Source organism: Sinocyclocheilus grahami, unplaced genomic scaffold, assembly GCF_001515645.1.
Source record: "Sinocyclocheilus grahami isolate Dianchi unplaced genomic scaffold, SAMN03320097.WGS_v1.1 scaffold408.1, whole genome shotgun sequence".
Lineage (NCBI taxonomy): Eukaryota > Metazoa > Chordata > Actinopteri > Cypriniformes > Cyprinidae > Sinocyclocheilus > Sinocyclocheilus grahami.
The window spans coordinates 279,727-305,032 of record NW_015505587.1 but is presented as its reverse complement, the minus strand read 5'-3'; the positions used below and the strand labels follow the sequence as shown (position 1 = coordinate 305,032).

The window sequence follows — 25,306 nt, the reverse complement described above, 5'->3', positions numbered from 1 at the left end:
CCAGGCAAAATCACAAGTCTGATTGATAGTTTAACTACTAGCACAGCTTTCCTCAACAATTATCATTCACAGATGTCGAAAGAACATCGCAGGATGACTTACCAAAGCAATGCTGCCTTATAAAGCTCTGCTAAATATCATCGCCTGGTCACTTGTCTAAAGAAATAATTGTGAAGCCATGCCACTGTCCCACCTCAGTAGATATCACAAATGTCACGCACACAAGTGATCTATAAAGCTTCTCATAAACCTGTAAGAGGCTCTAAGGCAGAGCCAAACTCTGCAGGACATCAGCCCTCCAGGACTGAGTTTGGAGACCCGTGCTCTAAGGTGCTTACCTGTGCCAGACTTGGCATTGGCAACAGTCATTATTCCTATATCGCAGAGCAAGCTCATGGCTAAGACTAAATTTGTCTTCAATAGCAATGAGAACCATGCACCTGGGGACAGGAAGAAGCAGGTCCACATCAGAATGTTTACTCACTCCATCACTCTGTGCTCGTTTTCCATTTTCATTGAAAACAGAATGAAAAAGTCAAACGGTTATGATAAAAACAGAGATACATTTTTAACCATGCAGTGTCAGCTAAGTGCATGAGATTCATCCATTTAAATCTTGTGTCACTGAAACCTTTTAGAAGGCCCTTGAACTATGAATGAGGTGATTTCAAGAGAAAAGGACTTTACCCACAAACAAACCATCTTTACACACAACAGTGTATCTACACGATCAGAGACACACGATCAAAGACATTCTACAAGCAAAACTGGGATCTGTTTCTATCGATTGCTGATTATAGCTTTAACAAACACCACAATCCTACGATGTGCGCGTTTATACAGAGAAGCACATACGATAGGTTTTGTGTAGAAACAAGCAAAACTCGGAAAAAAGTTGTACTTTAGCAATGGCAAAAACATTTAATTCAGCATCTCTGGATATTATAATAGCACCCGTTATCATTTGAGGAAATGTGGCATGAGTATTTTATGTTGTTCATACACGTCAATCCAGCGCAGAAAGGATAATATTCTGACAACAGAATATAACACTACATGCTATATGTAATGACTCACCTGCAAAATGAATTTCAGTGCAGTTCACAGAACCTCTGCTCAGACAGAAAAACCTGGGAGAGGACAGATTCCCAACATTTTTAAAAACTGCCAGTGGGCTTACATAAACAAACCTGTCAGTGGGCTTACATAAAACAATGCACCAAGACTATATTAACTGAGACTGGCATCTGATTGAAAAACTAATACTTGCATTTAATTACCACTGCATTATTGTGGGGAAATGAGCAGACCGCTAAATGCAAGCAATAATAACAATCCCTATATTAAAAAAAAACAAAAGAGCAGCTCACTTACAAATGACTCTGCAAAGTTCCTCTGAAAGTAATAAAACACTTCCATGTGATCACAGAGAATGGTGTTTCCACTTCGCTTTCAACATGCGTTTAGGTGGAACACATATCTTTTAGGGAAGTAAAATCAAACTGAGATACACTACCATTCAAAAGTTAGGGGTCAGTATCAACCCTCTACATTGCGAGTAAATCACTCGCATATGCGACTAAATCTTCACTCTGGGCGACTAAAAGATTGTCTAATATTAGCCAAGTCTGGCGAGTAAACAAAATTTACTAGCCAATGGCGATTCAATTGCCAAGGTGTTCGTAGAGCGCTGAGTATATTAATAGAGAAAATTCATATAATTCAGCAAGGATGCATTCAATTGACAGTAAAAGTGACTAAAGAATGTTACTGTTACAAAAGATTACCATTTCAAATAAATGCTGTAGGCTACTTCTGAACTTTCTATTCATCAAAGAATCCTGAAAAATAAATGCATCATGGTTTCCACAAAAAAATATTTAGCAGTAATTTTACTGTAATTTCAATCAAATAAAAGCAGTAAAAAATGTACTAATTCATGTCTTTTCAAGTCCAATACAATGCATATCCATTTCAAGGCTTAAGGAAGTAGAAAAATACTATGACTGTGGCGTAGGGTTGCAAAAAGGTGGAAAATATCCAGTAAATTTTGGAAATATTCCAGGATTTTTTTTAGAATATTCCAGGTATTTTTGTAAAGTTTCCGGAAATTTACCAGAAATGTTCCCATTCCTTTGCAACCGTGAGACGGCAGGTGAATACAACAGATTAAGAACAAGCGTGGAAGTTTAATCTGATTGGGAGTCATTACGAGATCAAGACAGCAACCTTCCTGTCTCACTTCACAGGGGGTCATTTTGTATGAAGCCACAAGAATCCAAAAGAAACTACAAAGTCGCATATGTTTCAATCACTCCATCCAACACCGTTATTAATTGGAAAAAGGCTCAAGTTTTTAGGAGTCTAATGTTGAAGCCCATCACTGTTGCACAACTCACAGTACACTGGTAATTTAAAGCGAGCAGAGTAATCACATGCTGCTGACTCTGTCTTGTGTGATTTGCTATGAACCACTGTACATGATGTGGGTTGCACAGTATGCTGTAGAAGAGTATGTTCACACTAAAGCTTGAGGCCAAAAGGCTGGGGAAAACGTAACTAGGCCAAGGTGTTTAAAAGTGGAGGAGCATGTAAGAGAAGCTTACATTCAACACAAAATAAATAAATAACATGAAATGTTTGTTCAAACGGTTACGTTTTAAACCAACTGCAAACACCGCCATGCATTAACTAACAGAAGAGGTGGTGAATGACCCTTCTGACAGCTCAATCACCTAAAACCAAAGCTACAGTTTTCAGTAAGGCAATGAAAAACTTTTGTTTCCTGTAATACAATAAAATTACTGTAATATTATTCATAAATAAATATTACTGGGTGATTCACAACGATGAAGTTTCAAACACTGCATTACAGAGCTTATTTCCTTATCTTATTTTTGCTTAAAGGGTTCTTTCTCCCAAAAATGAAAATTAGGCTGCGTTTTACTCACCCCTGAGGCATCCTAGGTGTATATGACTTTCTTCTTTCAGATGAATCCAGTCGGAGTTATAGTAAACTTTAAACTTTGATCTTTCAAGCTCTATCATTGCAGTCAGTGGGTGTTGCATTGCTTCAGTCCAAAAGTAGTGAAATAAAAATTGCCCATCCATAAAAATAAAAAAAAAAGTTTACAAAAACGCATCGATTTGCTACAGGAGGCCTTTGTTCACCCCCCGGAGCCGTGTGAGACACTTATTTAGTTTTTTTATGGATGGGCGCTTTTTATTTCACTACTTTTGGACTGAAGAAATGCAACACCCGCTGACTGCAATGATACAGCTTGAAAGATCAAAGACAATTTTTTATATAACTCCGACTGGATTCGTCTGAAAGAAGAAAGTAACATACAGGTGCATCTCAAATTAGAATGTTGTGGAAAAGTTCATTTATTTCAGTAATTCAACTCAAATTGTGAAACTCGTGTATTAAATAAATTCAATGCACACAGACTGAAGTAGTTTAAGTCTTTGGTTCTTTTAATTGTGATGATTTTGGCTCACATTTAACAAAAACCCACCAATTTTTCTTCTGGAAAGTATGTTCATTTACTGTACACAATACTTGGTAGGGGCTCCTTCTGCTTTAAAACCATGATACTTTTTTTTTTTTAAATCTTCACAAGTCTTCACTGCCACTTGTGAATGTGATCACCTTAATGCATCCTTGTTGAATACAATGTTAATCATTAATAAAATTATTAACTTATTTAAAAAAAAAAAACTGCAGCACCCAAACTTAATATATATTATTTTAAAAAGCAAAAAAATATAAAATAATTAAAAAAAACTTATCAATGGTCCCTAAAATAAAATAGCAACTAATGTCTCAGACCTCACCATTTATTAATATTAACATCAATATTGCTTTTTGTTTTCTGCTCTCCCGTAAATGTGATGTTCAAAAACATAACTACATGGTTTCCTTGAAGGCAGAAAATAGATGTAATCATCATGAGTCAGACAACGAACAAATTTTCCCTTTTGAGTTGCTACTAAACTACAGTAACTCAATAGGTTGAGAAACAGTTAAAGGGCTAAATATGCTTGGCTGCTTGTGCCTGTTTGAGATTTAGATGTATACGTAAATGCAGATGAAATTCAGATATGGACTTGTACTGTGTGTTGTAAATGAGTTATAACGCCACAAAGGCCAGTGACCGTCTTGAATCGAGCTGCTCTCGTTGTTACAGGCAAGTTAACTCGCTCGCGTATTCTAGCCACAGATGTCTGTCCTGGCAGTGGCACATCTTATTCAGATACTGTTCCAGTTCATATAACCTGCAATCTTCCAGTCACGCTGGACCGCGCGTAACATTACGCAGTAGATTTTCATGCTGGCGACACAAGCGCACGTGCGGCCCATTCAACTTCAGGGAAACGCGCGGTGCGCATGACAATAGCTCGCGCTGTGCTAATTCAGCTTTTACAAACCTGCCTAGTTTTCTCCTACGTTGTAAAGTTAACATTACGCGTTCGTTTCCGCAGTTCTTTCATTCACAGCTTGAACTGGCTGCAACAGTTAGCTTTAACAGTGTAGCCGCGGAGTGCTAGCAGCAAACCTGCAAATCAGCTGTTTATTATTAGACGGCTAACTGGATTTAGCTGGTTAGCGCTCCAATCAAAAGTGTCCCCAGTGTGAGACAGCTGTATAGACAGCCACGTGTAGAGCCCTGCTCACACAAACACCCGCATCTACAAGCCCAAAACATTCACAGACCTCGAGACTTACCTCACTGAACCCCCTGGGTGGACCTGTGTCCCGGTGAGAAATTTAAAGCCCCATGAATTTCCCACGCAGACAGAACAAGACACTTCTCCTCTCTACTGCTCTGTGCCAGTCAAAACGTTCGGACCTGCCCCTTTGGTTGACGCCCGTGAGGAATAACCAATCAGATACACGGGATGCGAAAGGACACGCCCACTGACCGTAGGCGGATCCGCATGAGCGACTCATTTGTGAAAAATGTGAGACGATTATTTTCTCCTCCACATTACTTCCTCAGGGTGTGTATGACCGCGCAACAGTGTTTAATATGAATGTTATGACATTAAATAATTTTTTATTTAGAATTCCCTTTAGGAAGGATCTATTAGGGAGCTAGGAGTTTGGACAATAACCTTTTAACAAAAATAAAAACGTAGCCACCATGGTCATGAAATATTCAGCTTGCAATCTTTTTTTTTTAAAGATTAACAGTTTTTTCCCCCCAAGGCATTATTAGATGCCAGTGTTTCCTGTCGTAGCTATTCAAGGATTTGATTTCAAAACAGTATCATAACTATTAAACTATATCTTATGATTGTAAAGGGGTCATATGATGCGATTTCAATTTTTCCTTTCTCTTTGGATTTTCATGTTTTTGTCTCGTCGCTCCGGGAGACGGCATCACAGTATGGTGAGGGGCGTAACATTTCCGTCACACGCTTGAGGTATTCGGCCAATCACAATGCATTGGATAGCTGGCCAATCAGAGCACACCTCGCTTTTCAGACCGATGAGCTTTGTAAAAATCGACGCGTTTCAGAAAGGCGGGGCATAGAGGAGAAACAATAATGTACAGTATGTGGAAAAATAATGTGTTTTTTTAACCTTAAACCGCATAAACACATTTCATTACACCAAATACACAAAATAATGTTCTTTTTAGCAATGTCATGTGACCCCTTTAAATCTGTATTTAACCTCAAAGATCTCAAAGTAAAAAGAAGTGCTAAAGTCTGATTTTGTGGTGACTGTGCTTTAAAATTTAATTATATATATCATTATATATATTATTAAATATATTATATATATTTAATATGATCAATTCAAGTGAAGAAGGATTTTGAAAGTCTGACAGTAATCAGTGTTGAGTACTACTGTAAGGTTAAACCTGCCTGCTTTAAAAATGTTTGAAAATGATTAACAGTTAAAAACATGTTAGAAATTTGGAAAAGTAATCAAAAAGCAATCAAACGTAGTCAGTTACATTACTTTAATAAAGTAATTGAAATAGTTACACTACTTATTACATTTTAAATAGGGTAACTTGTAATCTGTTACATATTACATTTCCAAAGTAACCTTCACAACACTGTATATATATTTTTATTTTTTTTCATTGAGGGACTACAAGTTGATGTCCCAAAAACCTCACTATATATTTACAAATATAAATATGAGAGATGTCATTTGATATCAGGTATTTTAAATAAGTGTTTTGTTCCCTGTTGATATTAAAATGTATTTTAGAAAATTTAATTTCTTTTAAGGTCTGAAAAGTAGCCAAAACCTAAGAATATATTCACAAATTATAAATGTTTTCAGTCTACTATGAGGATAAAAATGTGTCTGTGGTTTAATTAATGTACAACCACTAATATTCATTTCTTCAATGCATTTAATTCACAAACACTGTATAATTATTAATACAGAATATAATGACCAAAGTGTATGAAAACAGTATCAGAGCAAAGGTTTAAAGCTGCACACTGCCACTCTCTGGTCACCGCTTCCATTACCAATTGGATATTACCTTTAATCTGTGAAAACACAATTATATAACATGAAAAAGTGAGAGAGGCAATTATATATATTTTAATGTAAAGCAATGAAGGCTTAGATCACACAAAAAGATCATATCCAGTCCCCAGCTAAATAAAATGTTGTAGTTTTAACCTGATCTTGTCATGTTCAGTGCCTGCTTCATCATATGTTGACTCAGGAATGCTTTCTTGTGTCTCTCTCAACAGCCGACTCAAGAACATGGGCTCAGGACTGCTTCTTTTCCCATACCTGAGAGAGGTTAGGACAATCAGAGCAACAAAAGCATCAGAGGAAATAAAAAGCCTGCACAAAATTAACTTATTCCTAACATATTCCCTAAAATAAGAGAAAGTATTATTTAAATAATGAACATATGATTAGTGTAAAAAACAACAAAAAAATGAAGACCTATTTCTTTGTAAACTTAATTTCAAATGGCTTGCTAAATACTTTGGGACTAGCTATTATCCTGCTTGCTGTATTTTATTAATTAATTTACACTTTTTTTAAATCTTACCTTTGTCGTGTGATGAGCTTGATATAGTGTCGTAGCGCAGTATAGTATTTGGCCATGTCCTCTGCAGGGATGGCTGTGTCTGGCGTGTATGGATATGCATCTGTGATTGTCACAATCCACATCACAGCAATGACCATGAACACCAGCTGATGAGAGTGCATCTAGAAAATAAATGAATGAATGAATGAATGAATGAATGAATAAATAAATGCTGCCAAAAATGTAAAAGCAGCCTAGTTTTGAACAATTACTTAATTTGAATTCAAGACTAGACCAGAGCTTGTTGTTGTTTTTATAAAATAGATTTAGATGAATTATTTGTATACTAAAATATTGGACAAAAATTGTAATTAAATATTTTCATTAATTAATTACATTTGTATTACTTTTTTTCTATTTTTGCTCCTTCATAAATGTGTATACTATCTATCTATATCCCAGCATGTGTTTGTTCACTTATTTACCTACTGCAAAATATGGTATTGAAATGTTTAATAGTGTAGAATAACATTTGACCTTAGATAATATAAAGAATTACTTAAGGGTTTTGAACTAGGTGTTTAAAACCAATATAGCCTACAAAATCACTGCTACCTAGACTTGGTTGAAACCTTACAGCTAGCCCTTGCTCACAACTGTGTATCTTACTTCGTTTTGAGTGGTTTAACTTGCATATTAAAACTGACGACCAACATAACAAAACGGTTGTTTTACTTACCTTCCTCCGATGACAGACTCTTGTCTTCTTGAGAGGGTTGACTGACAGCACAGTTCTCTGGGATCTCAGATGTTCTGCCGGACTGAAGGAGATTGCTCGTAATTTATAGCAGATGTGGAGCACGTCTCTTTAAAGTGCAGCGCTTAACACGACAAGAAGGCGTGTCATCATTGTTATACAAGGTCTAAGAGATGTATACTCTTATGCAAACTTTACAAGGAAAAAATAATAATTCTCAAACGTCCTGAATGCAGCAAATAAGTAGGCTATAGTCAGACTCACCTGATGCTGTAATCGCTGCCGAAGGTGCTAAATTAAATTAGTCACCCAAACATTAAAGTTCTGTTATCATTTACTCACCCTCATAAACCTGTTATGCATTTCTTTCTTCTAAGGAACAAAACATATTTTGAAGAATGCTGGTAAAGAAAAACTCGAAACAAAACAATATTTCTCAAAATATCTTCTATATGCTTCTCAGAACATGTTTCAGTTATACGAGTTTGGAACAACATTAGAGTAAATGACCATTTTTTTTATGTATCCCTTTAAAGGGATAGTTCACCCAAAAATGAAAATGCTGTCATCATTTACTCACCCTCATGTCGTTCCAAACCCGTATGAGTTGCTTTCTTATGTTGAACATAAAATAAGACATTTTGAAGATTGCTGGTAATCAAAGTTTGCGGTTGCCATCGACTTCCATAGTAGGGGGGAAAAAATACCACCAACTGTTTGATTACCAGCAATCTTCAAAATAACTTCTTTAGTGTTCAGCATAAGAAAGCAACTCATACAGGTTTGGAACGACATGAGGGTGAGTAAATGATGACAGAATTTTCATTTTTGGGTGAACTATCCCTTTAAGGGTCTGACTAATTTTAAGCATTTTGGCATAACTTGGCACAATGTGAAAAAATGCAGGGGTCTGACTCTTGAACACTTGCTGAATTCACGGTGTCATAATTGTATTTTAGGAAGAAACTGTAAAAGCCTTATATTATATAGTGCTATATTCTAGTAAATGACCTTGGGTCGTCCAGTCAAATAACAGCAATGCGGAATGACTCTGTGGTCTGATTTCCAATAAGTGAAAACCACCGTTACATAACTTTGAACATCTCAGCCTGATTAGCTTCTTCCTAAGTGGCATAAATTGTACCGTTCATCGATGCTGGGACTGCTGTGTTCAAAAAAAAAAAAAGTGGCTAGTGGAGTACCACAACACTGGAAAAACCAGGCGACCTTTACAAGGTCAATAATCACAGAGATTGCATGTGAATGGTAAGTGTGCCCAAAATACTAATGAAAACGTGTTATTTTCTCACTAATTTGTTGATGATACCGGAAATTATTATACACTCGTATGATTTCTGTGAATATTCACTAGCATGCCAAACTGTTCGCCCTTTCAGCATTTTTGAGTCACGTTTTGATGAAGAAGAAAAAAAGAACAGAAAGACAGAAGATAACATGGAGACAATTTTCGAATGGGGCAATTTCAAAGTAAGGTCTTGTCAGTGACTGAGATTACAGCTGACAGCCTTTCACATTACGTGGATCTGGGCTGGAACAGGATCAATTACAAAAGGGTAAAACCAAGCATCTTCCAAACAGAAAATGCTCATCTTTTCTGATGCATACTGTATTGACCAAGATTTCCACTTAATTCTGCCTTTATAAACTTATTTTTATTTATTCCAGGAACATGAAACAAGGTTTGAGGAATGAACAAACAAACACCTCTGTGGTTTTTTTTTTTCTTAGAAGAAAATAATAAATAAAAAGTGCAAAGAACGCAAACATGAACATAATTCACTTTTACACATCAACTGAGATGAAGTAGTCTTCCTTTAGGGCCTCAGAAGCAGACAGTCTTGTAGATGAAATCAGCAGCTTTGAGAGGAGCTCGTGCAATCTGGCATCCTGTCAGCGAGAGATGTTTGAATCATTTTGGAGTAATAATTTTAAAATACTATTTATCAGCTCTTATATTCTACCTACCAGACCCAAACCAGAGAACTCTACATTTTGACGCTCACTCTCTAGAGTTCCGCTGAAGTCTGGAACATGCAGCTGTGAACAAACAAGACTCCTTTACTGGCAGAAAAAATGTATGTTGTTTTTAAAGTTTGTCTTTTTTTTCTTTTTTTTTAGAATCACACATTTATATACAATGTATACTTCTACTATATTTTACACACTAGAAATTTGTATTCATTTTTGTTTTCATAAATTATAATTTTATAAAAATATAAAAAGGACAATAAATAAGAACATAACAGCTCAAAAGTTTTGAATAATAAAGAGTTTGTAATGTTTCCGAAATAAATCTCTTATGCTCACCAAGGCTGCATTTATTTGATCCAAAATGATTAAAATAATTGTGAAATATTATTACAATTTAAAAGAAATGCTTCTTATTTGAATATTCACGTTTATTTGTATAGCGCTTTTCATGATACAAATATATTTTAAAATGTAATTTATTCCTGAACTGGAAAAGCTGGATTTTTATTACTCCAGTCTTAATCAAAAGTGACAGTAAAGAAGACATTTAGAATGTTTCAAAAGATTTCTATTTCAAATATAGGCTGTTCTTTTGACCTTTCTATTCATCCGTCTGTCTATTCAAGAATCCTGAAATAAATATTTCACGGTATCCACACAAATATTAAATAGCAGTAACAGCAAATCAAAATATGTGACCCTGGAGCACAAAACCAGTCTTAAGTCGCTGGGGTATATTTGTAGCAATAGTCAAAAATACATTGTATGGGTCAACATTATTGATTTTTCTTTTATGCCACAAATCATTAGTATATTAAGTACAGATCATGTTCCTTGAAGATATTTTGTAAATTTCCTACTGCAAATATATTAAAACTTAATTTTTGATTAGTAATATGCATTGCTAAGAACTTCATTTGGACAACTTTAAAGGTGATTTTCTCAATATTTAGATTTTTTTGCACCCTCAGCTTCCAGATTTTCAAATAGTTGTATCTCAGCCAAATGTTATCCTATCCTAACAAACCATACATCAATGGAAAGCTTATTTATTCAACTTTGGTGTATAAATCAACAGATGGTGTATAAATCTCAATTTTGAAAAACTGACCCTTATGACTGGTTTTGTGGTCCAGGGTCACATATTAGAACGATTTCTGAAGAATCGTGTGACACTGAAGACGAGAAATGGCTGCTGAAAATTCAGCTTTGTCAAAACAGGAATAAAGTCATTTTTAAAATATATTCGAATAGAAAACAGTTTGTTTAAACTGCAATAATATTTCACAGTATTACTTTTTTTTACTTTATTTTTGATTAAAAAAAAAAGAAAAGAAAAAAAGAGTTCTTTAGAAAATGATTATTCCAGACTTTTAAATGATAGTGTAAGCAAGCAAGCAAGCAAATAAGTAAGTAACAGTTCTACCCAGAGCACGATGCCTCCAAAGGCATACATATCACTGGCTGGGGAAGGTGGCTGACCCTGCTTCAACTCTGGAGCCACCAGACTGATGGAACCAGCCACCATCCCGCTATCAGACACCCTCTGCTCCTATAAAAACAAATAATAATATAACCAATAATTTCTAAGATTTAATAATCAAGACCAGGTCTGCTTCCATTTAGTTACTTTTCCCCAAAAAGTACATGAATCCATAACGTCACTGAATTTGCTGGTGGGGTGGGTTCACTTACAGGTGTCTTTGAGAAATCATAATCTCCAACAATGCCTTTCTCTCGGCCGATGGCAAACACATTGTTGGGATGCAGAGATGCATGAGTAAGAGATGCTGCATGAAGACCCTGCAGTCCCAAAGCTACGCCCTTCATCACCTTCCTAATCTCCTACATTGCAATAACAAAAAAGGACAAAAAAATACCTTAAAAAAAGTTTGCAAATTGTATGAGTAAGCACCCAAATTCTGGCTGTTATGGCCATTAATGCTTGATTTTAAAATAGTAAATTAAAAGTAAATTTAAAAAAAAAAGTTTTGTAAGAACTTTATATTAATCTGACAAACTTTACCACTTGTCTACAGTGTCGACAAATACATTTGGAATTGATGCACTTACAGAAGAGGACAGTGGAGAGGATTTCTGAATGGCCCTGAGACTTCCATTCGAGTAGTGTGGTACCATGATGTATGCCAGTGGATCAGACTGGACAAAACAGAAGACATTTTACACATGCGCTGATACAGAGCTGTAACATCACTGAAATTTGTAGGTCCACTCTGCTTTATGAAGTCAGAAACTAGCATAGTAAAAGACGACAGAGAACTTTGCCACAAAACAGCGCCAGGAGAGGAACAGTTGTGGCGGGATTCTGCTGCTGAGCTCTGTGATACTGGGCGGCTTGTTCAAGCATCTTCGCCTCTGACTCTTCATCCACAGCATAGCACTGCAAACAACCCTCAACTCTTTTACAAACATTCAGCAATGGTCAGCAACAATATCTATAGATATTCCATATCTAACAATATATCCTGGAAAAAATGTATCACGGTTTCCACACAATATTAAGCAGTAGTTTTCAACATTAACAATACTACCAATAAAAAAAAAATAATAATAATAATAAAGCACCCAACAACAAAAGAAAGATAGTTGAGTACTAAATTAGCCTATGCAATGCTTTCTGAAGGATCATGTGACACTGAAGCCTGGAGTAATGGCTGCTGAAAATTCAGCCTTGCCATCAAAGGAATAAAGAACATTTAAAAATACATTAGATGCAGTTACATACACTAAGAATACAGTTATTTTAAACTGCAATAAAAATGTAACAATATTAGTGCATTTTTGTCAAGTAAATGCAGCCTTTGTAAGCTTAAGAAACATCTTACAAAAAAACATTTAAAGAGGTCCTATTATGCTCTTTTACAACATCTTGTAAAAACTTAATATTGTTTTAAAATTTGGAATATAAAAATAAATGAGTATATGTGTTTCGCACTTGGCTTGTAGTGTACATATATTCTCACTGTACTTTTGACCAAAGCAAAGCAAATTAACATTCTGGGCTATAACCAACCTTCAGGACTATTTTCTGTCCCTGGAAATCTGTGCTTAGTAGAGGTCTCCTCCCACTTAGCTCTCTCATCGGGTCTGCATCAAACAATGAGTATATGTGTTTCGCACTTGGCTTGTAGTGTACATATATTCTCACTGTACTTTTGACCAAAGCAAAGCAAATTAACATTCTGGGCTATAACCAACCTTCAGGACTATTTTCTGTCCCTGGAAATCTGTGCTTAGAAGAGGTCTCCTCCCACTTAGCTCTCTCATCGGGTCTGCATCAAACATGTCTCTGTCCAAGCTCTTCATTAACAGTCCTGCAGAGCTCTGAAAGCACACATTTGCAGAAAAAGAATAACTATCGTCTCAGGTTACTTATGTAACCATGGTTCCCTGAGTAGCGAACGAGACACTGCGTCTCAGCTCTCAACGAGAGGGAGCTCACCTAGAGCATGTTCCAATGGTGGAACAGCTAGCAATTATTCAGCTGAGGGAGCAACACACCCAGTTCTCATTCAGAGAAGGGGGCTCGACCTGCAGCATGTTCCAAAGCTGGAACAGATAGCAATAATTTACTTAGCTGCGGGAGCAACACACCTAATTCTCAGTCGAGAAGGGGGCTCGACCTACAGCATGTTCCAATGCTGGAATGGCTAGCAGTAGTTAACCTTGGCTGAGGGAGCACAAACCCAGCTCTCAACGAGAGGGGGCTCGACCTGCAGCATGATTATAAAATCAGAGGGGTAAGCAACTGCAAGCTAGCCAAACGCTCAGCGCATCAGGGAGGCAGAGGAAGGGCCTAATTCACCTGACGCTGCTGGTTCCAGGCGCTCTGGAGAAACAGGGATTAACGCTCGAAAGAAACATCATACTCACGATAACCCTCAATGGTGAGGGGGGCAATGCTTCAAGAGGATATCCAGGTGATCGGGAAACCCTTCAGGGCGACCCAGATACGGTAGACCAGTCAGGGTAGCATGAAAGCATAATCCCAGCCCGGACGTCCAGGAAATTTTTGCTGTGAAGCGCCGAGTGCCTGATAATCACAAAGGCTCCCGCAGAAGCCTGTGTTATGGCCGCATGATCCAGGAAGTATGAAGCCGAAACCCGGCTTACTTACCTTCTGGACATACAACGACAAGCGAAACACTGCAAGTCGAGCACCCGGTTTCTGAACCCAGCAGCGGGGGTGCCCACCAAGGACCTACCCTAGAAAGGGACAGAAACACACAGGTCCTGGGAAACACTGCAAAGAAACTAGCAGAAGGGTTATACACACAACCACCAGTTCATTATTTATATATACATATATTTAGACATGGATCGTACTCACCTACCATGGCTCCCGCGTCGGAGCTCTGTCCAGAGAAGCCTATAGACCGGACCATCAGTAAGGTGGTTACTATGATTCAACCATAGAACCAACCAAAAACATCATAGATCCAGAAGGAGACTGTTATGCAGGAAGCTTCCACCTAACCTCGGTCAGGTGGAGATATGGTGGTTACAGGGGAATTTAGAGAGATAGCTAGCTAGCGTCTCTTCTACAGGGGGCATTCTCTCATAGCCGTTTTCGCGCATCGCCTCGATGTTCGCATAACTGGTATGCTGAAACCGATGGATGCGTGAGGAAAACGGCCTCTTCCATTCCTTCTCTATCTCAGTATGGAGATCAGGAAGGAAAGGAAGGGTCACCTGAGCTGGAGGGTTATGGCCAGAAAGATAACGTGCCTGCCACCGATGAGCGCGAGAAGGAAAGCCCCTCTCTAAACTCATCGGCCAGGTCCACCTGAGATCCCCACGAGCTCATTCTCCTCCGTGCCTCAGCAGCAGCGAGTCCTGAACCGCGCGGAGCAGATGGCTGCCCCTCTTTACTTGAAAAGAGAGACAAACGAGAACGGAGCTTTTTCATTGGAAAAAACTCGCAATGCACGCAGATTGCCCCCTCGAGGACATCGCGTGCATGCTCTTCGCCCAAACAAACAACACATAGATCGTGTGTGTCATCTGGTGTCAAATAGCGATGACATGGATGCACACACCTTCTAAATGCTCTGCTAGTGCTCACCATAATAAACAGAGATAGCTCTTACTTTTTCCTTGGAAATGCATGCTTCAAACAAAACAGTCAATGAAGACGAAGAAGAGAATGACGTGTGCTCCCGGCGCCTATTTATACCGTAGTCGCACCGGTAGTGACGTCATGGCTGTCGCCGGCCAACAAGTTGGTGTTTTTTCATTGTATGCTTCAGACACGGGTCACGACGAGGCGTTCCCCATAGCGACCACTAGAGGACACAGTTCGAAGTTCCCATGAAAGGGAACACTCTGTTCCAATGCTCACAGACCTTAAACGTACATCTTCCATCCTCTGTAGTCAGCGAATATTCCCAAAAAGAAAAGTTTACAATACACTTAAGCTCATACTGTACAATCCCAGTCATTTGTTATAGTTCTTTTACATAAAATCATGCTAAATGAATAAATACATTCATTTAAAGGGGTCCTATTATGCTCTTTTACAAAGTCTTCATTTTGTTTTGGGGGTGTACTAGAACATGCTCTCATTCTTGGTGGTTCGAAAAACGCATTATTTTTCACATAATTTACATTATTAAAATACCTTTCTCCCCAAGCTGGCACAAACGGCTCGATTAGTTCCGGCTTTGATGAAGGTCCGCCTTCCGAAAAACAAAAGGTGTTGTGATTGGTTAGCTGTCCCAATGCGCTGTGATTGGCGAACAGCTTAGATGATGATTCAGTACTGCCACGCCCCCTTGCTCCGTCTTTCAACAAAAGCTTTTGGCGAATCCAGCACTACTACTCACTCGTGATGTGGAAGCTGTCCTCAGTAAAATTCGCAGCACACAATAGCAAATTGGGGTTATAATGCTCAGGAACAGAGTTAAAAAATAAATTGTAACCACTGTTTCCTGACATCATCCGCTTTCGGAAGCCCAAACAAAGACATTTGAGCACGGAGGTGAAAAAAAAAACAGCGTTTCAGGCAGTCACACACTGGAGGAGAAGCGCAGCGTCACGCCACATCTTTCAAATTCAAATACATTATTTTCTATGAGTGTAGGCACACCAGCGGCGCCGTTTGGCATCTGTCCGCGGCGCCCAGCTACGTGATGTTGTTATTTGTAAGAATTGTTCTAGACCAGCGGTTCTCAATTCCAGTCCTCGCGTACCCCCGCTCTGCATGTTTTGCACGTCTCTTTGTTAACACACCTGATTCAGATCATCTCGTTAGAAGTGCATAAACTGTGTTCCGATTGACATAGGTATCTTTTTTTCACTTTGTTTTTGGTTGAGGGAAATCCTTTTTCTGTTACGGCTTACCCCTAGAGGTCGTAACAATATTTTTAATGCCCAAACATACACACTACACACTGACTAAAATTTAAAAAGTGAAAAAGCATAATAGGACCCCTTTAAAACATTGCACAAGGCTTTGGTATTGGTATTGACAAAACAAGTACTCACCATATAGCCATTAATATCTGCATCAGGATAGATAATTGGCAACTCAGGAAAGCCTCTTTTCATGAGGTCACACAGCATTATCTGTATATCAACACATAATGGAGATTTCAGGTATTAACTGCTGAAAAGTTAAGTAATTTAACTAATGCACCATAATTTTTTAATTATACATTTTTATTTAACATAATTCAGTACTGACATTTCTATCCCATAGCAAACCACTGTTCTAAGGTATAAACACAATATTATAGTTCTTTGGGTGCGAACAAATCTAATACAACAACGAAGTATGACATCCTGCATACATAAATAATGTATTGTATTGCCATTCTTAACTGTGTCTGTGCTAGAATCTAAGCCCAGTATCTAAGAATATGAAAGATCTTTTATTATACATTTTTATTTAACATAATTCAGTACTGACATTTCTATCCCATAGCAAACCACTGTTCAGGTATAAACACAATATTATAGTTCTTTGGGTGCGAACAAATCTAATACAACAACAAAGTATGACATCCTGCATACATAAATAATGTATTGTATTGCCATTCTTAACTGTGTCTGTGCTAGAATCTAAGCCCAGTATCTAAGAATATGAAAGATCTTTAAACACATACATATTGCTTCTTTTCATGGCTGATTTCTTGAAAGAGAGCATTTCTCGTCTCAGCGATCTCCTCCTTCTTCTTAAGAATCTCTGGCAGGTCCAGTTCTTCTGCCTTCAGGAAACTCAAACTGATAAACTGACCATTTCCAGTGAACGCAACCAGCTCTCCCAGTTACTTAACAGGCGAAGTTAATCAATGAACAGATATGCATAAATAGTGCTGTATACGATAAAAAAAAAATTAAATAAATCAAACCAATAAATCAATATTGAGACCCCAGCCATCTGAGCTCCCAGCACTGTGGACATTTTGTGAACTGTGGCCCCATCGTGTGGATTTTCAGAGCACATTAGGTAGGGCTGTTCTCACCTCCTCCAGACAGCTGACTTCCACCAGTTTCCAGCGCAGCTGAGATCTCAAGCTCCTGATGCGCTTCTTCACCACAAACAGATCTTCTGCTTTAGGAGGGCCGCTCTGCCACTGCTGTATTTCCTGCTTAAACTGCAGTTAAACATCATGCACTGTATACACTACAGTTGAAAAGCTTGGGGTAAGACCTTTTTTTCAGTATGTATGCATAAATTGGTCAAAAGTGACAGTACACCTATTTATAATGTGGCAAAAGATTTCAAATAAATGCTGTTCTTTTGAACTTTCTAAAGATCAAAATATAAAGAGAAAAAGACATTACACTGTCCACAAAAAAAATATTAAGCAGCATAACTGTTTTCAGCATTAATAATAATAGAAAATGTTACTCGAGTACCAAAATCAACATATGTGACCCTGGACCACATAACCAGTCTTAAGTGTCAATTTTTCAAAATGAGATGTATACATCATCTGAAAGCTGAATAAATGAGCTTTCCATTGATGTATGGTTTGTTGGGCAATATTTGGCCGAGATACAACTATTTGAAAATCTGGAATCTGAGGGTGCAAAAAAATCTAAATATTGAGAAAATCGCCTTTAAAGTTGTCCAAATTAAGTTCTTAATGCATATTACTAATCAAAAATGAAGTTTTGATATATTTATGGTAGGAAATTTACAAAAATATCTTCATGGAACATGATCTTTACTTAATATCCTAATGATTTTTGGCATAAAAGAAAAATCTATAATTTTGACCCATACAATGTATTTTGGCTATTGCTACAAATATACCCGTGCTACTTATGACTGCTTTTGTGGTCCAGGGTCACATATTAGAATAATTTCTGAAGGATCATGTGACAAGAATAAGTTAAATTTTGAAATATATTAAAATAGTAAAGTTATTTTAAATCATAGTAATATTTACAATGTTACTGACTTACTGTACTTTTCATCAAATAAATGTAGCCTGAGCATGAGACTTCTCAAAAACATAAGCTCTAAAAAAATAACTCTTACTGGCCCGACCGAAACATTTGAATGGTAGTATATATATAAATATATTTGTATGAATCTCCATAGAATCAGCTTTTTTAAAATGAATTCAAAGAGAGAATCTCTTTTACCTTTGTGTTGAGTTCGTACTTTTGCCTGATCGCTTTTAACAAACATTGTTCTCTCTGGATGCCCTGCATGGCTTTATTAAAGGCATTAAACACCATTTTCCTCTCTTGATCATCTTGTTCCTATAACAACAGTGAGAAACAAATTTCCCATTCAGTAATTGTGAGCTTTGTTTTTCTGAACATCTGAAATTGTAAAGAATAAAGTCCCTCTGGAGAAGACCTGGGGGTTTGTGCCCTTGCTAAGAAGAGAGGGAACGAACACTGAAATGCAGACATAGTGTAGAAAAGTGTAGATCAGGACAGAAACTCTTACAGAGGATTTAGTACGGAGTTCTTCACACAAGGCATTGTCAGCATTCATCAGGATTTCATCCACACCTTCAGCAACATCTTCTTCGGTCAATGACGTTTTCTCCATCAAACACGAAAACTGAAACAAAGGCTTCATCTTACAGAGCAGTAAATAAAGTACCTTGATACTATAAACCATGTCGGTTCATTTAACTTAAAAGATATCGGTAAAAGGAGACATGAATTTGATGGTTTACATTAGCAAACGTACCTTGCTAAGCCTGGTTGCCCAGCTGCTAAGAGCAAGGAGAGCTTCATCTGTAGCTTTTCGCACATTTTTGATCTTCTGTTGTTTGTGCCCCTTCCACTCACAGAACCTCTCAAAAGAGCACTCTTCGGTCTGCTCCACCAGCATAACAGAGCTAAACATTGCCGTCAATGAGGATGCAACTTCCTATATATGCAGACGACACAGTTCAAAATGCAGTAATGAAAAGCTGGCAGGGGAATCTTCACATTCTATGTATTTGTGGTTTCAATTTATGGGCTTTTCACACATTTATTAGGTAGAAAACAAGAAACCGAGCACGGTTTTTAAGGAATATTTCTGATACTTTACAGAGGCCTAATCTGACTAAAGGCAATAAAAAAATCATCTCTGTGAGAAATTTGGAAAGTGATGTATTTGTTCTTGTTGTTAACAAGTTGTTTTTCTTTAAACTGAAATAAAATATAAAAATATTAGAAAAAGTAAACTTCTCTTAAACTGAAATAAAATAGGTAAAAAAATATAAATGTCAAAATAACATAAAATTACTAAAACAAACTCAAATTAAAACAAGGCTGAAAATATAAAATCAAACACTATAACAGAAAACTAAAATAATACTCGTTTGTATATACTCATACCTTCAGCCTGTCCAAGCGTTCATTAATTGGCAACTTGTCCACCTCCTGCAGGAAGTCATCTACAGCAGCTAAGAGAGCACCTCGAGCCTCATTCCTAATGTTCACCAGTGACTCTACTTCCGCCATCTGACAGAACACACACAAGCAATCTTAGAAGCAATGCCACAGTCAACAGAAGACAACAGGGAATGTAAAACTGTAATACAGTTGAGAGGCTTCTAACAAGAACAGTTCTTTCATACACTGGTTATTACCACAGTCTTTTTAAAGAAAAAGTTTTTTTTTGAGCCACAGAGATGACATTCATCTATATGCAAACTCGTTTCATTCATTCATTGATCAGAAGAATGTATATTTTACTCACGGTTTGACAGCCTCTTAGATTCTCCAAGGTTTGATCATAAGCTTTCCCCGCAAGGTCCAGCCTCTCTGAGCTCAACGGCATTGGGATCCTGTAGTTCATGATGATGGTGATGGACTCTAATAGGTGATCTTCATCAGTGGAGCATGGATTACTCTCCCTGAGGTTCAAATCAATAATTTTAAGTCAGAAACATTGTCTAAATCAAGTCAGAAGTAGAAGCAAGTATACATTAAACCACTGAAACTGGAAAAAAAGAGAAGAGTTTGGGAAGAAGAAAAATTATTTTGCCTTAGTTTCCTCAAAGAAACCACTTTCTTAGCCAGCTGGGATATTCTGTTTGCAACTGTTGTAGGATGATTATGTTCAGTCTCCTTTGTCTTATCATAACTCTCCTTCAGTATCTGCAAAGAACAACTCTTTATACACATTGCATTGTGGAACAAAGCTACAATCTGTCAATGTGTGAGACTTCTGATGCGTTATGCTCTATAGGTAAAGTAAAAGTAAACCTATTTGCACTACAAACCAGTGTGTTTATGGTTACGATAATACAATAATACGATAAGAAATACCAGTTTGCAATATCAAGCAGCATTTACAAGCCGTTTTGTACAGCAGAAAGAAAAAAAAGGAAACGGATGACACTGGAAGTCAGGCACATTCTCGTAAGTTCATAAAATGAGGTGGATGTAATTAATCTGCGTCATGGCCTAAAACACACTGAACAATCAACACGTGTGTGAAACAGCTCACGGGCACCTGCAGCTCTAATTTGGCCTCTTCTAGCTGCTGCCCCAGGAGAGATGCATGCTGCTGGATGGCACTTCCTTCCTCTTTTAGCTTCTTGATCTCCATGTCCTTATCATTTATCACCTCTCTCATCCTCTGGGTACACAAAACAGCACAGTGGTCACAGACTATCTCAGGCATGTTCTCACATGTTACAAGGGTTTTCACTTGTAGGAGGTACATGATACAATCAAGTGTGATTTCTTACATGCGGCATCATGAGACTTAAAGGGGTCATATGATGCTGCCAAACAAATTACACAACAAAAAAAGCGTCACACACCGTGGCCTTGAGTGAGTGGAGGTCGGAGGCCTAGAGTGAAGTATGCGGAGGCCGGCTTGAGTGAGCAGAGGCGGGCGGGCTTGGCGCGGCCGGCGGATTCGACGAAGGAGCGTGCGGTAGGCTTGCGGCAACCCCAAGTGACGACCCCGGGTTGGACTCCGCTTCGTCCATGGTGAAAGCCAATCCGGCGATCCACAGTGTGAAGTTGATGTATTTCCTCAGCGACCAGCACGAATCAGCTTCAGGCATGACGAAGCGGATATCGTCCTCTTTTGGAAGGCCAACCAAAGTAGTTTCGCTTTCACAACGAAATACACAGCGCGTTCACGACATGTCAGCGGCGGCAACAACAATACTACAGTGAGAATAAAAGTTTTTTCTTTGCGTGAACATTTGGGCGGTGTTATGCAAATCTTCTCACATCGTGACGTAGACATGTGGGGGCGTGTTAGAACGAGGCGTTTTAGGTAGGCGTGGCTGACTTAACTTTTATAAAGAATATCTCTTTGGATTTGAGACTTTAGTCTTTGCAACTTTACAGATCTTCTTTATGCACCAAGAGCTTGTAACACTCCAAAGGAAAAATTTAAATCGCATCATACGACCCCTTTAAGCATTAGTGTGTGCACACTACCATTTCAAACGTTTGGAGATTTTTTTTTTAAATGTTTTTAGAGAAGTTAAAAACATTAAAATAATTCAATATTAAGTAATATTGTGAACTTTCAGCAGCCACTACACCAGACTTCAGTGTCACATGATCCTTCACAAATCATTCTAATATGCTGATTTGGTGCACAGAAAATAAACATTTCTTATTTTTTACCAATGCTGAAAACATTTCTTCAGGATTTTCTGATGAATGAAAAGTTCAAAAGAACAGCATACATTTGAAACAGAAATCTTCTGTAGCATGAAAATTGTCTTTAGTGCAACTTTTGATCAATTTATTGTTTCCTTGTTGAGTAGTATTAATTCCTTATTAATTTCTTTAAAAAAAAAAAAAACTTACTGACTACCCCCCCTTCAAACTTTTGAACACTATTGTATATTTGTAAGTGTTCTTAATTCACTTATTAGTACCATCTATATACTTTCTATACTTGTTTCCTTCTTGAAGCATCTTTAACGCTGAGCAATGGTTTAAAACAGTGGTGTTGCTTCAGGAGATTCACAGATTTGACATTTATCATCAATAGGCAACAAATAAATATAAAATTAAAAGCAAATATGTGACCCTGGACCACAAAACCAGTCTTAAGTCGCTGGGGTATATTTGTAGCAATAGCCAAAAATACATTGTATGGGTCAAAATTATTGATTTGTATTTTATGCCAAAAATCCTTAGGATATTAAATAAAGATCATGTTCCATGAAGATATTTTGTAAATTTCCTACCATAAATATATCAAAACTAAATTTTTGATTAGTAATATGCATTGCTAAGCACTTCATTTGGACAACTTTAAAGGCGATTTTCTCAATATTTTGATTTTTTTTCGGCCAAATATTGTCCTATACTAACAAAGGTTTTGTGGTCCAGGGTCACATATACTAATTGAAATAATATTTTAATAATATTAAAATATTTGAATAAATGTTCAAATGTATTGAAATGTGTTTATTTGTTCAATTTGTTGACTTGTCTATCTACATGTTTGTTTGTTTTTCAACTGTATGCACACCCTTTGACATTAATAACAAAAGATAAGGTATATTCTTGTACCTTCTGAAAGCTGACAGGATCTTAAAACCCTCTGAATATTAGATGGGAACTGTGTCAATTAGGTGTTAACGGTTTTTTTCACAGGTCTAATGTCCACAGCCCTATCAGAAGCAAACTGCCAGTTGAGAAGCACTGATTTATAATGCACACATATGGTGAGAAATTAAATTCAATGGTAAAACATTTGAGACAATGGGAAAGAGCCACCTGTAGTTCAGACTCGGTTTCATTCGGCACCTGCTCAATATCCTGAGAGCACACCTGCTGTCCATTTACATCAGTTTTTGAGGACTGGATCTCAGTAAGAGGTTCCTGACCAGCATTCAGTTTCTCCACAGGCTGGAGAGCAACGCTGGGTTTCTGCTCCCTAAAGCATGTAGAAAAACACATATTCAAAACTCAGAACGTTTATCGAGAGATGTTCAGAATGATAACGTGGATGCTATACCCAACTGCTATGATTAAAGTGAATAGCAATGTTATCCTTAAAAGGACAGCCCACTCAAAAATTAAAAGGATAGTTCACCCAAAAATGGAAATTCTGGGTTTATGGGTTTGGAACGACATGAGGGTGAGTAATTAATGACAGAGTTTTCATTTTTGCGCGAACTATCCCTTTAAAATTATGTCATCATTTACTCATTCTCATGTTGTTCAAAACCTGTGTGACTTCCTTTCTTCTGTGGAACACAAAAAAAAGATATTCTGAAGAATGTTGGTAACCAAATGGTTTCAGGTCCTATTGACTTCCATTGAATGTACAAAAAAAATCCAACGTTATCAATATTCTTCAAAATATCTTCTATTATCTTCCATAGAAGAAAGAAATGCAAACAGGCTAGGAACAACAACAGGGTTAGTAAATGATGATAGAATTTTCATAATTGGGTCGACTATCCCTTTAAGCACTTGCACAATGAGAGGTTAATGCTTCTAATATTGTCTCAAAACGTACTTAATAATTTGAGGCTTCTGGTCTGAGAATATTGGTCGCAATTTGGGCATGCATCCCAATGAAGAGCCAAGTGCGTCCAACTCCCCCGGGGCGTTTCTGCTGGGCCACAGTCCTGTGCACTCCTGCAGGCTTACTGTGGGAAAGGAGTTCTCCCTGTTGCCTGGGAGACTGACTTTGGCAAACTTAAATTTCAATAGCTCCTCACCAATGTCAAGATTGCCCTGGAAGGCTTCAACCAGGATGGTTCCATCAAAGCAAACTGACTTTTTATGGACACGCAACTTTTTTCCATTAATCATATTCTGAAGGAAGGACTTCCCCTAGTGACAACACAGTTGTATAAGAGTCAAAGCAAAAGTAAAAACAAAAATCAGATGCATTTATAATCACCTTCATAGGTGAACAGTCCATTCTTCAAAAACAGTTTTGTCAAATACCTGTGAAAAAAGTGGGGAATCCTGCTCGCTTGACACATGAAAGCCCCAGAACTTGTACTTTTTTGCAAGTCCTGTTGTCTGCAGTTCTTCTGGGAGTTCGACTAAATCAGACCGACTGACAATCTCTGTATTTCCATAGTCAATGTACAAAATAGAGAACTGAGGAAAAAAAGAACAAATCAAAATCTGATATTCGTGAGAACCACATCAGTGTTAAAACAATAAAAAAACGGCCTCAAAGTAACTTTGTCCACTATAATAAAAAAATGACACATCAAGAAATGAAAACCACAGTCATGCATCATTCTATATATACTGTTTAATTCTTCTTTGGGCAGGCTGCTATACTAAAATTACTCAATCAGCAAATAGTCCTATTCACTATTTTGAAAACCACCTGTTATCAGATGCTTTTGGTCTCCAAATAAATTGACATGGGTGACAGCCACTGAACAGGGTTTTTTGTTTTTTGTGATGCTGCAGTTACATCTATTTCTGAATAAAGTCCAGGGCCACTGTCAGATCCAGTAAAACAAATCATTTTGACCCACTTCTGATTATAAAGTGCAACAGTGGCACCCACCTTTTTAGCAGCCTTGGTTCTGGAAGTATTTTTCCCATTCACTTTTTCCAATAGGAATTTTAAAAAGCCAAACCATCTAGCTACGAGGTGAATCCCAACATTACAAACTTTTATTTGAATCAAACAAATAGACAAAGGTACAAGACTGCGAATGAAATAACTGAATTAAAGGGGTCATATGATGCGATTTCAAGTTTTCTTTTCTCTTTGGAGTGTTACAAGCTGATTGTGCATAGATAAGATCCCTGAAGTTGCAAAGACTAAAGTCTCAAAACCAAAGATATATTCTTTATCAAAGTTAAGACTCTGCCACGCACCCCTAAAATGGCTCGTTCTAACACGCCCCCACATATCTACATCACTATGTGGAAATATTTGCGTAATGCCGCCCAAATGTGCACGCAAAGAAAGAAGGCGTGGTTTCAGGAACAGCAGTAGTGTTGAAGCAGCCATGTCAGGGAGACGCTGTGTGTTTCTAGGTGAAAGCAAAAGCACTTTATTTGGCCTTCCGGAAGTAGATGCATTTAGGAATCTTTAAGATGACTTACAACAGAACAGCAATGCATTTTATGGACGACC

At 37.6% G+C, this 25,306-nt stretch overlaps 2 protein-coding genes and 1 long non-coding RNA gene across 5 annotated transcripts in view; all 3 read right to left on the bottom strand.

Moving 5' to 3' along the window:
* The window catches only part of LOC107550825 (uncharacterized), a 6,184-nt gene extending 1,358 nt beyond the window's left edge, over nt 1–4,826 (bottom strand). Inside the window, exons 1-2 of the long non-coding RNA XR_001604705.1 lie at nt 4,730–4,826; nt 1,078–1,130 (exon numbers count right to left, since the gene is read on the bottom strand). This is a non-coding gene — a long non-coding RNA (uncharacterized lncRNA). The remainder of the gene's footprint in view (nt 1–1,077; nt 1,131–4,729) is intronic.
* A 1,639-nt stretch (nt 4,827–6,465) lies between these two features.
* LOC107550824 (pro-neuropeptide Y) lies at nt 6,466–7,846 on the bottom strand. The gene is made up of 4 exons (XM_016232208.1): nt 7,762–7,846; nt 7,044–7,204; nt 6,659–6,775; nt 6,466–6,522 (listed from the first exon to the last, which is right to left on the bottom strand). The coding sequence occupies exons 2-4, from the start codon at nt 7,202–7,204 to the stop codon at nt 6,498–6,500; spliced, it is 303 nt and encodes a 100-aa protein (XP_016087694.1). The 5' UTR covers nt 7,762–7,846; the 3' UTR covers nt 6,466–6,497.
* Nucleotides 7,847–9,417: 1,571 nt separating this feature from the next.
* The window catches only part of stk31 (serine/threonine kinase 31), an 18,274-nt gene continuing 2,385 nt past the window's right edge, over nt 9,418–25,306 (bottom strand). Inside the window, exons 6-26 of one of the 3 annotated variants that reach the window (XM_016232205.1) lie at nt 24,145–24,303; nt 23,708–24,027; nt 22,960–23,119; nt 20,714–20,839; nt 20,243–20,355; nt 19,955–20,111; nt 19,591–19,716; nt 18,953–19,135; nt 18,704–18,820; nt 18,391–18,510; nt 17,259–17,390; nt 16,899–17,000; nt 16,279–16,359; nt 13,040–13,116; nt 12,806–12,854; nt 12,053–12,172; nt 11,845–11,931; nt 11,467–11,616; nt 11,198–11,323; nt 9,766–9,837; nt 9,418–9,687 (exon numbers count right to left, since the gene is read on the bottom strand). In XM_016232205.1, coding sequence (XP_016087691.1) covers nt 9,583–9,687; nt 9,766–9,837; nt 11,198–11,323; nt 11,467–11,616; nt 11,845–11,931; nt 12,053–12,172; nt 12,806–12,854; nt 13,040–13,116; nt 16,279–16,359; nt 16,899–17,000; nt 17,259–17,390; nt 18,391–18,510; nt 18,704–18,820; nt 18,953–19,135; nt 19,591–19,716; nt 19,955–20,111; nt 20,243–20,355; nt 20,714–20,839; nt 22,960–23,119; nt 23,708–24,027; nt 24,145–24,303 — 2,682 coding nt within the window. In that variant the 3' untranslated portion in view covers nt 9,418–9,582. Of the gene's footprint in view, nt 9,688–9,765; nt 9,838–11,197; nt 11,324–11,466; nt 11,617–11,844; nt 11,932–12,052; nt 12,173–12,805; nt 12,855–12,990; nt 13,117–16,278; nt 16,360–16,898; nt 17,001–17,258; nt 17,391–18,390; nt 18,511–18,703; nt 18,821–18,952; nt 19,136–19,590; nt 19,717–19,954; nt 20,112–20,242; nt 20,356–20,713; nt 20,840–22,959; nt 23,120–23,707; nt 24,028–24,144; nt 24,304–25,306 lie in introns of all 3 variants that reach the window. The other 2 variants (XM_016232207.1, XM_016232204.1) reach the window with 2 other exon arrangements.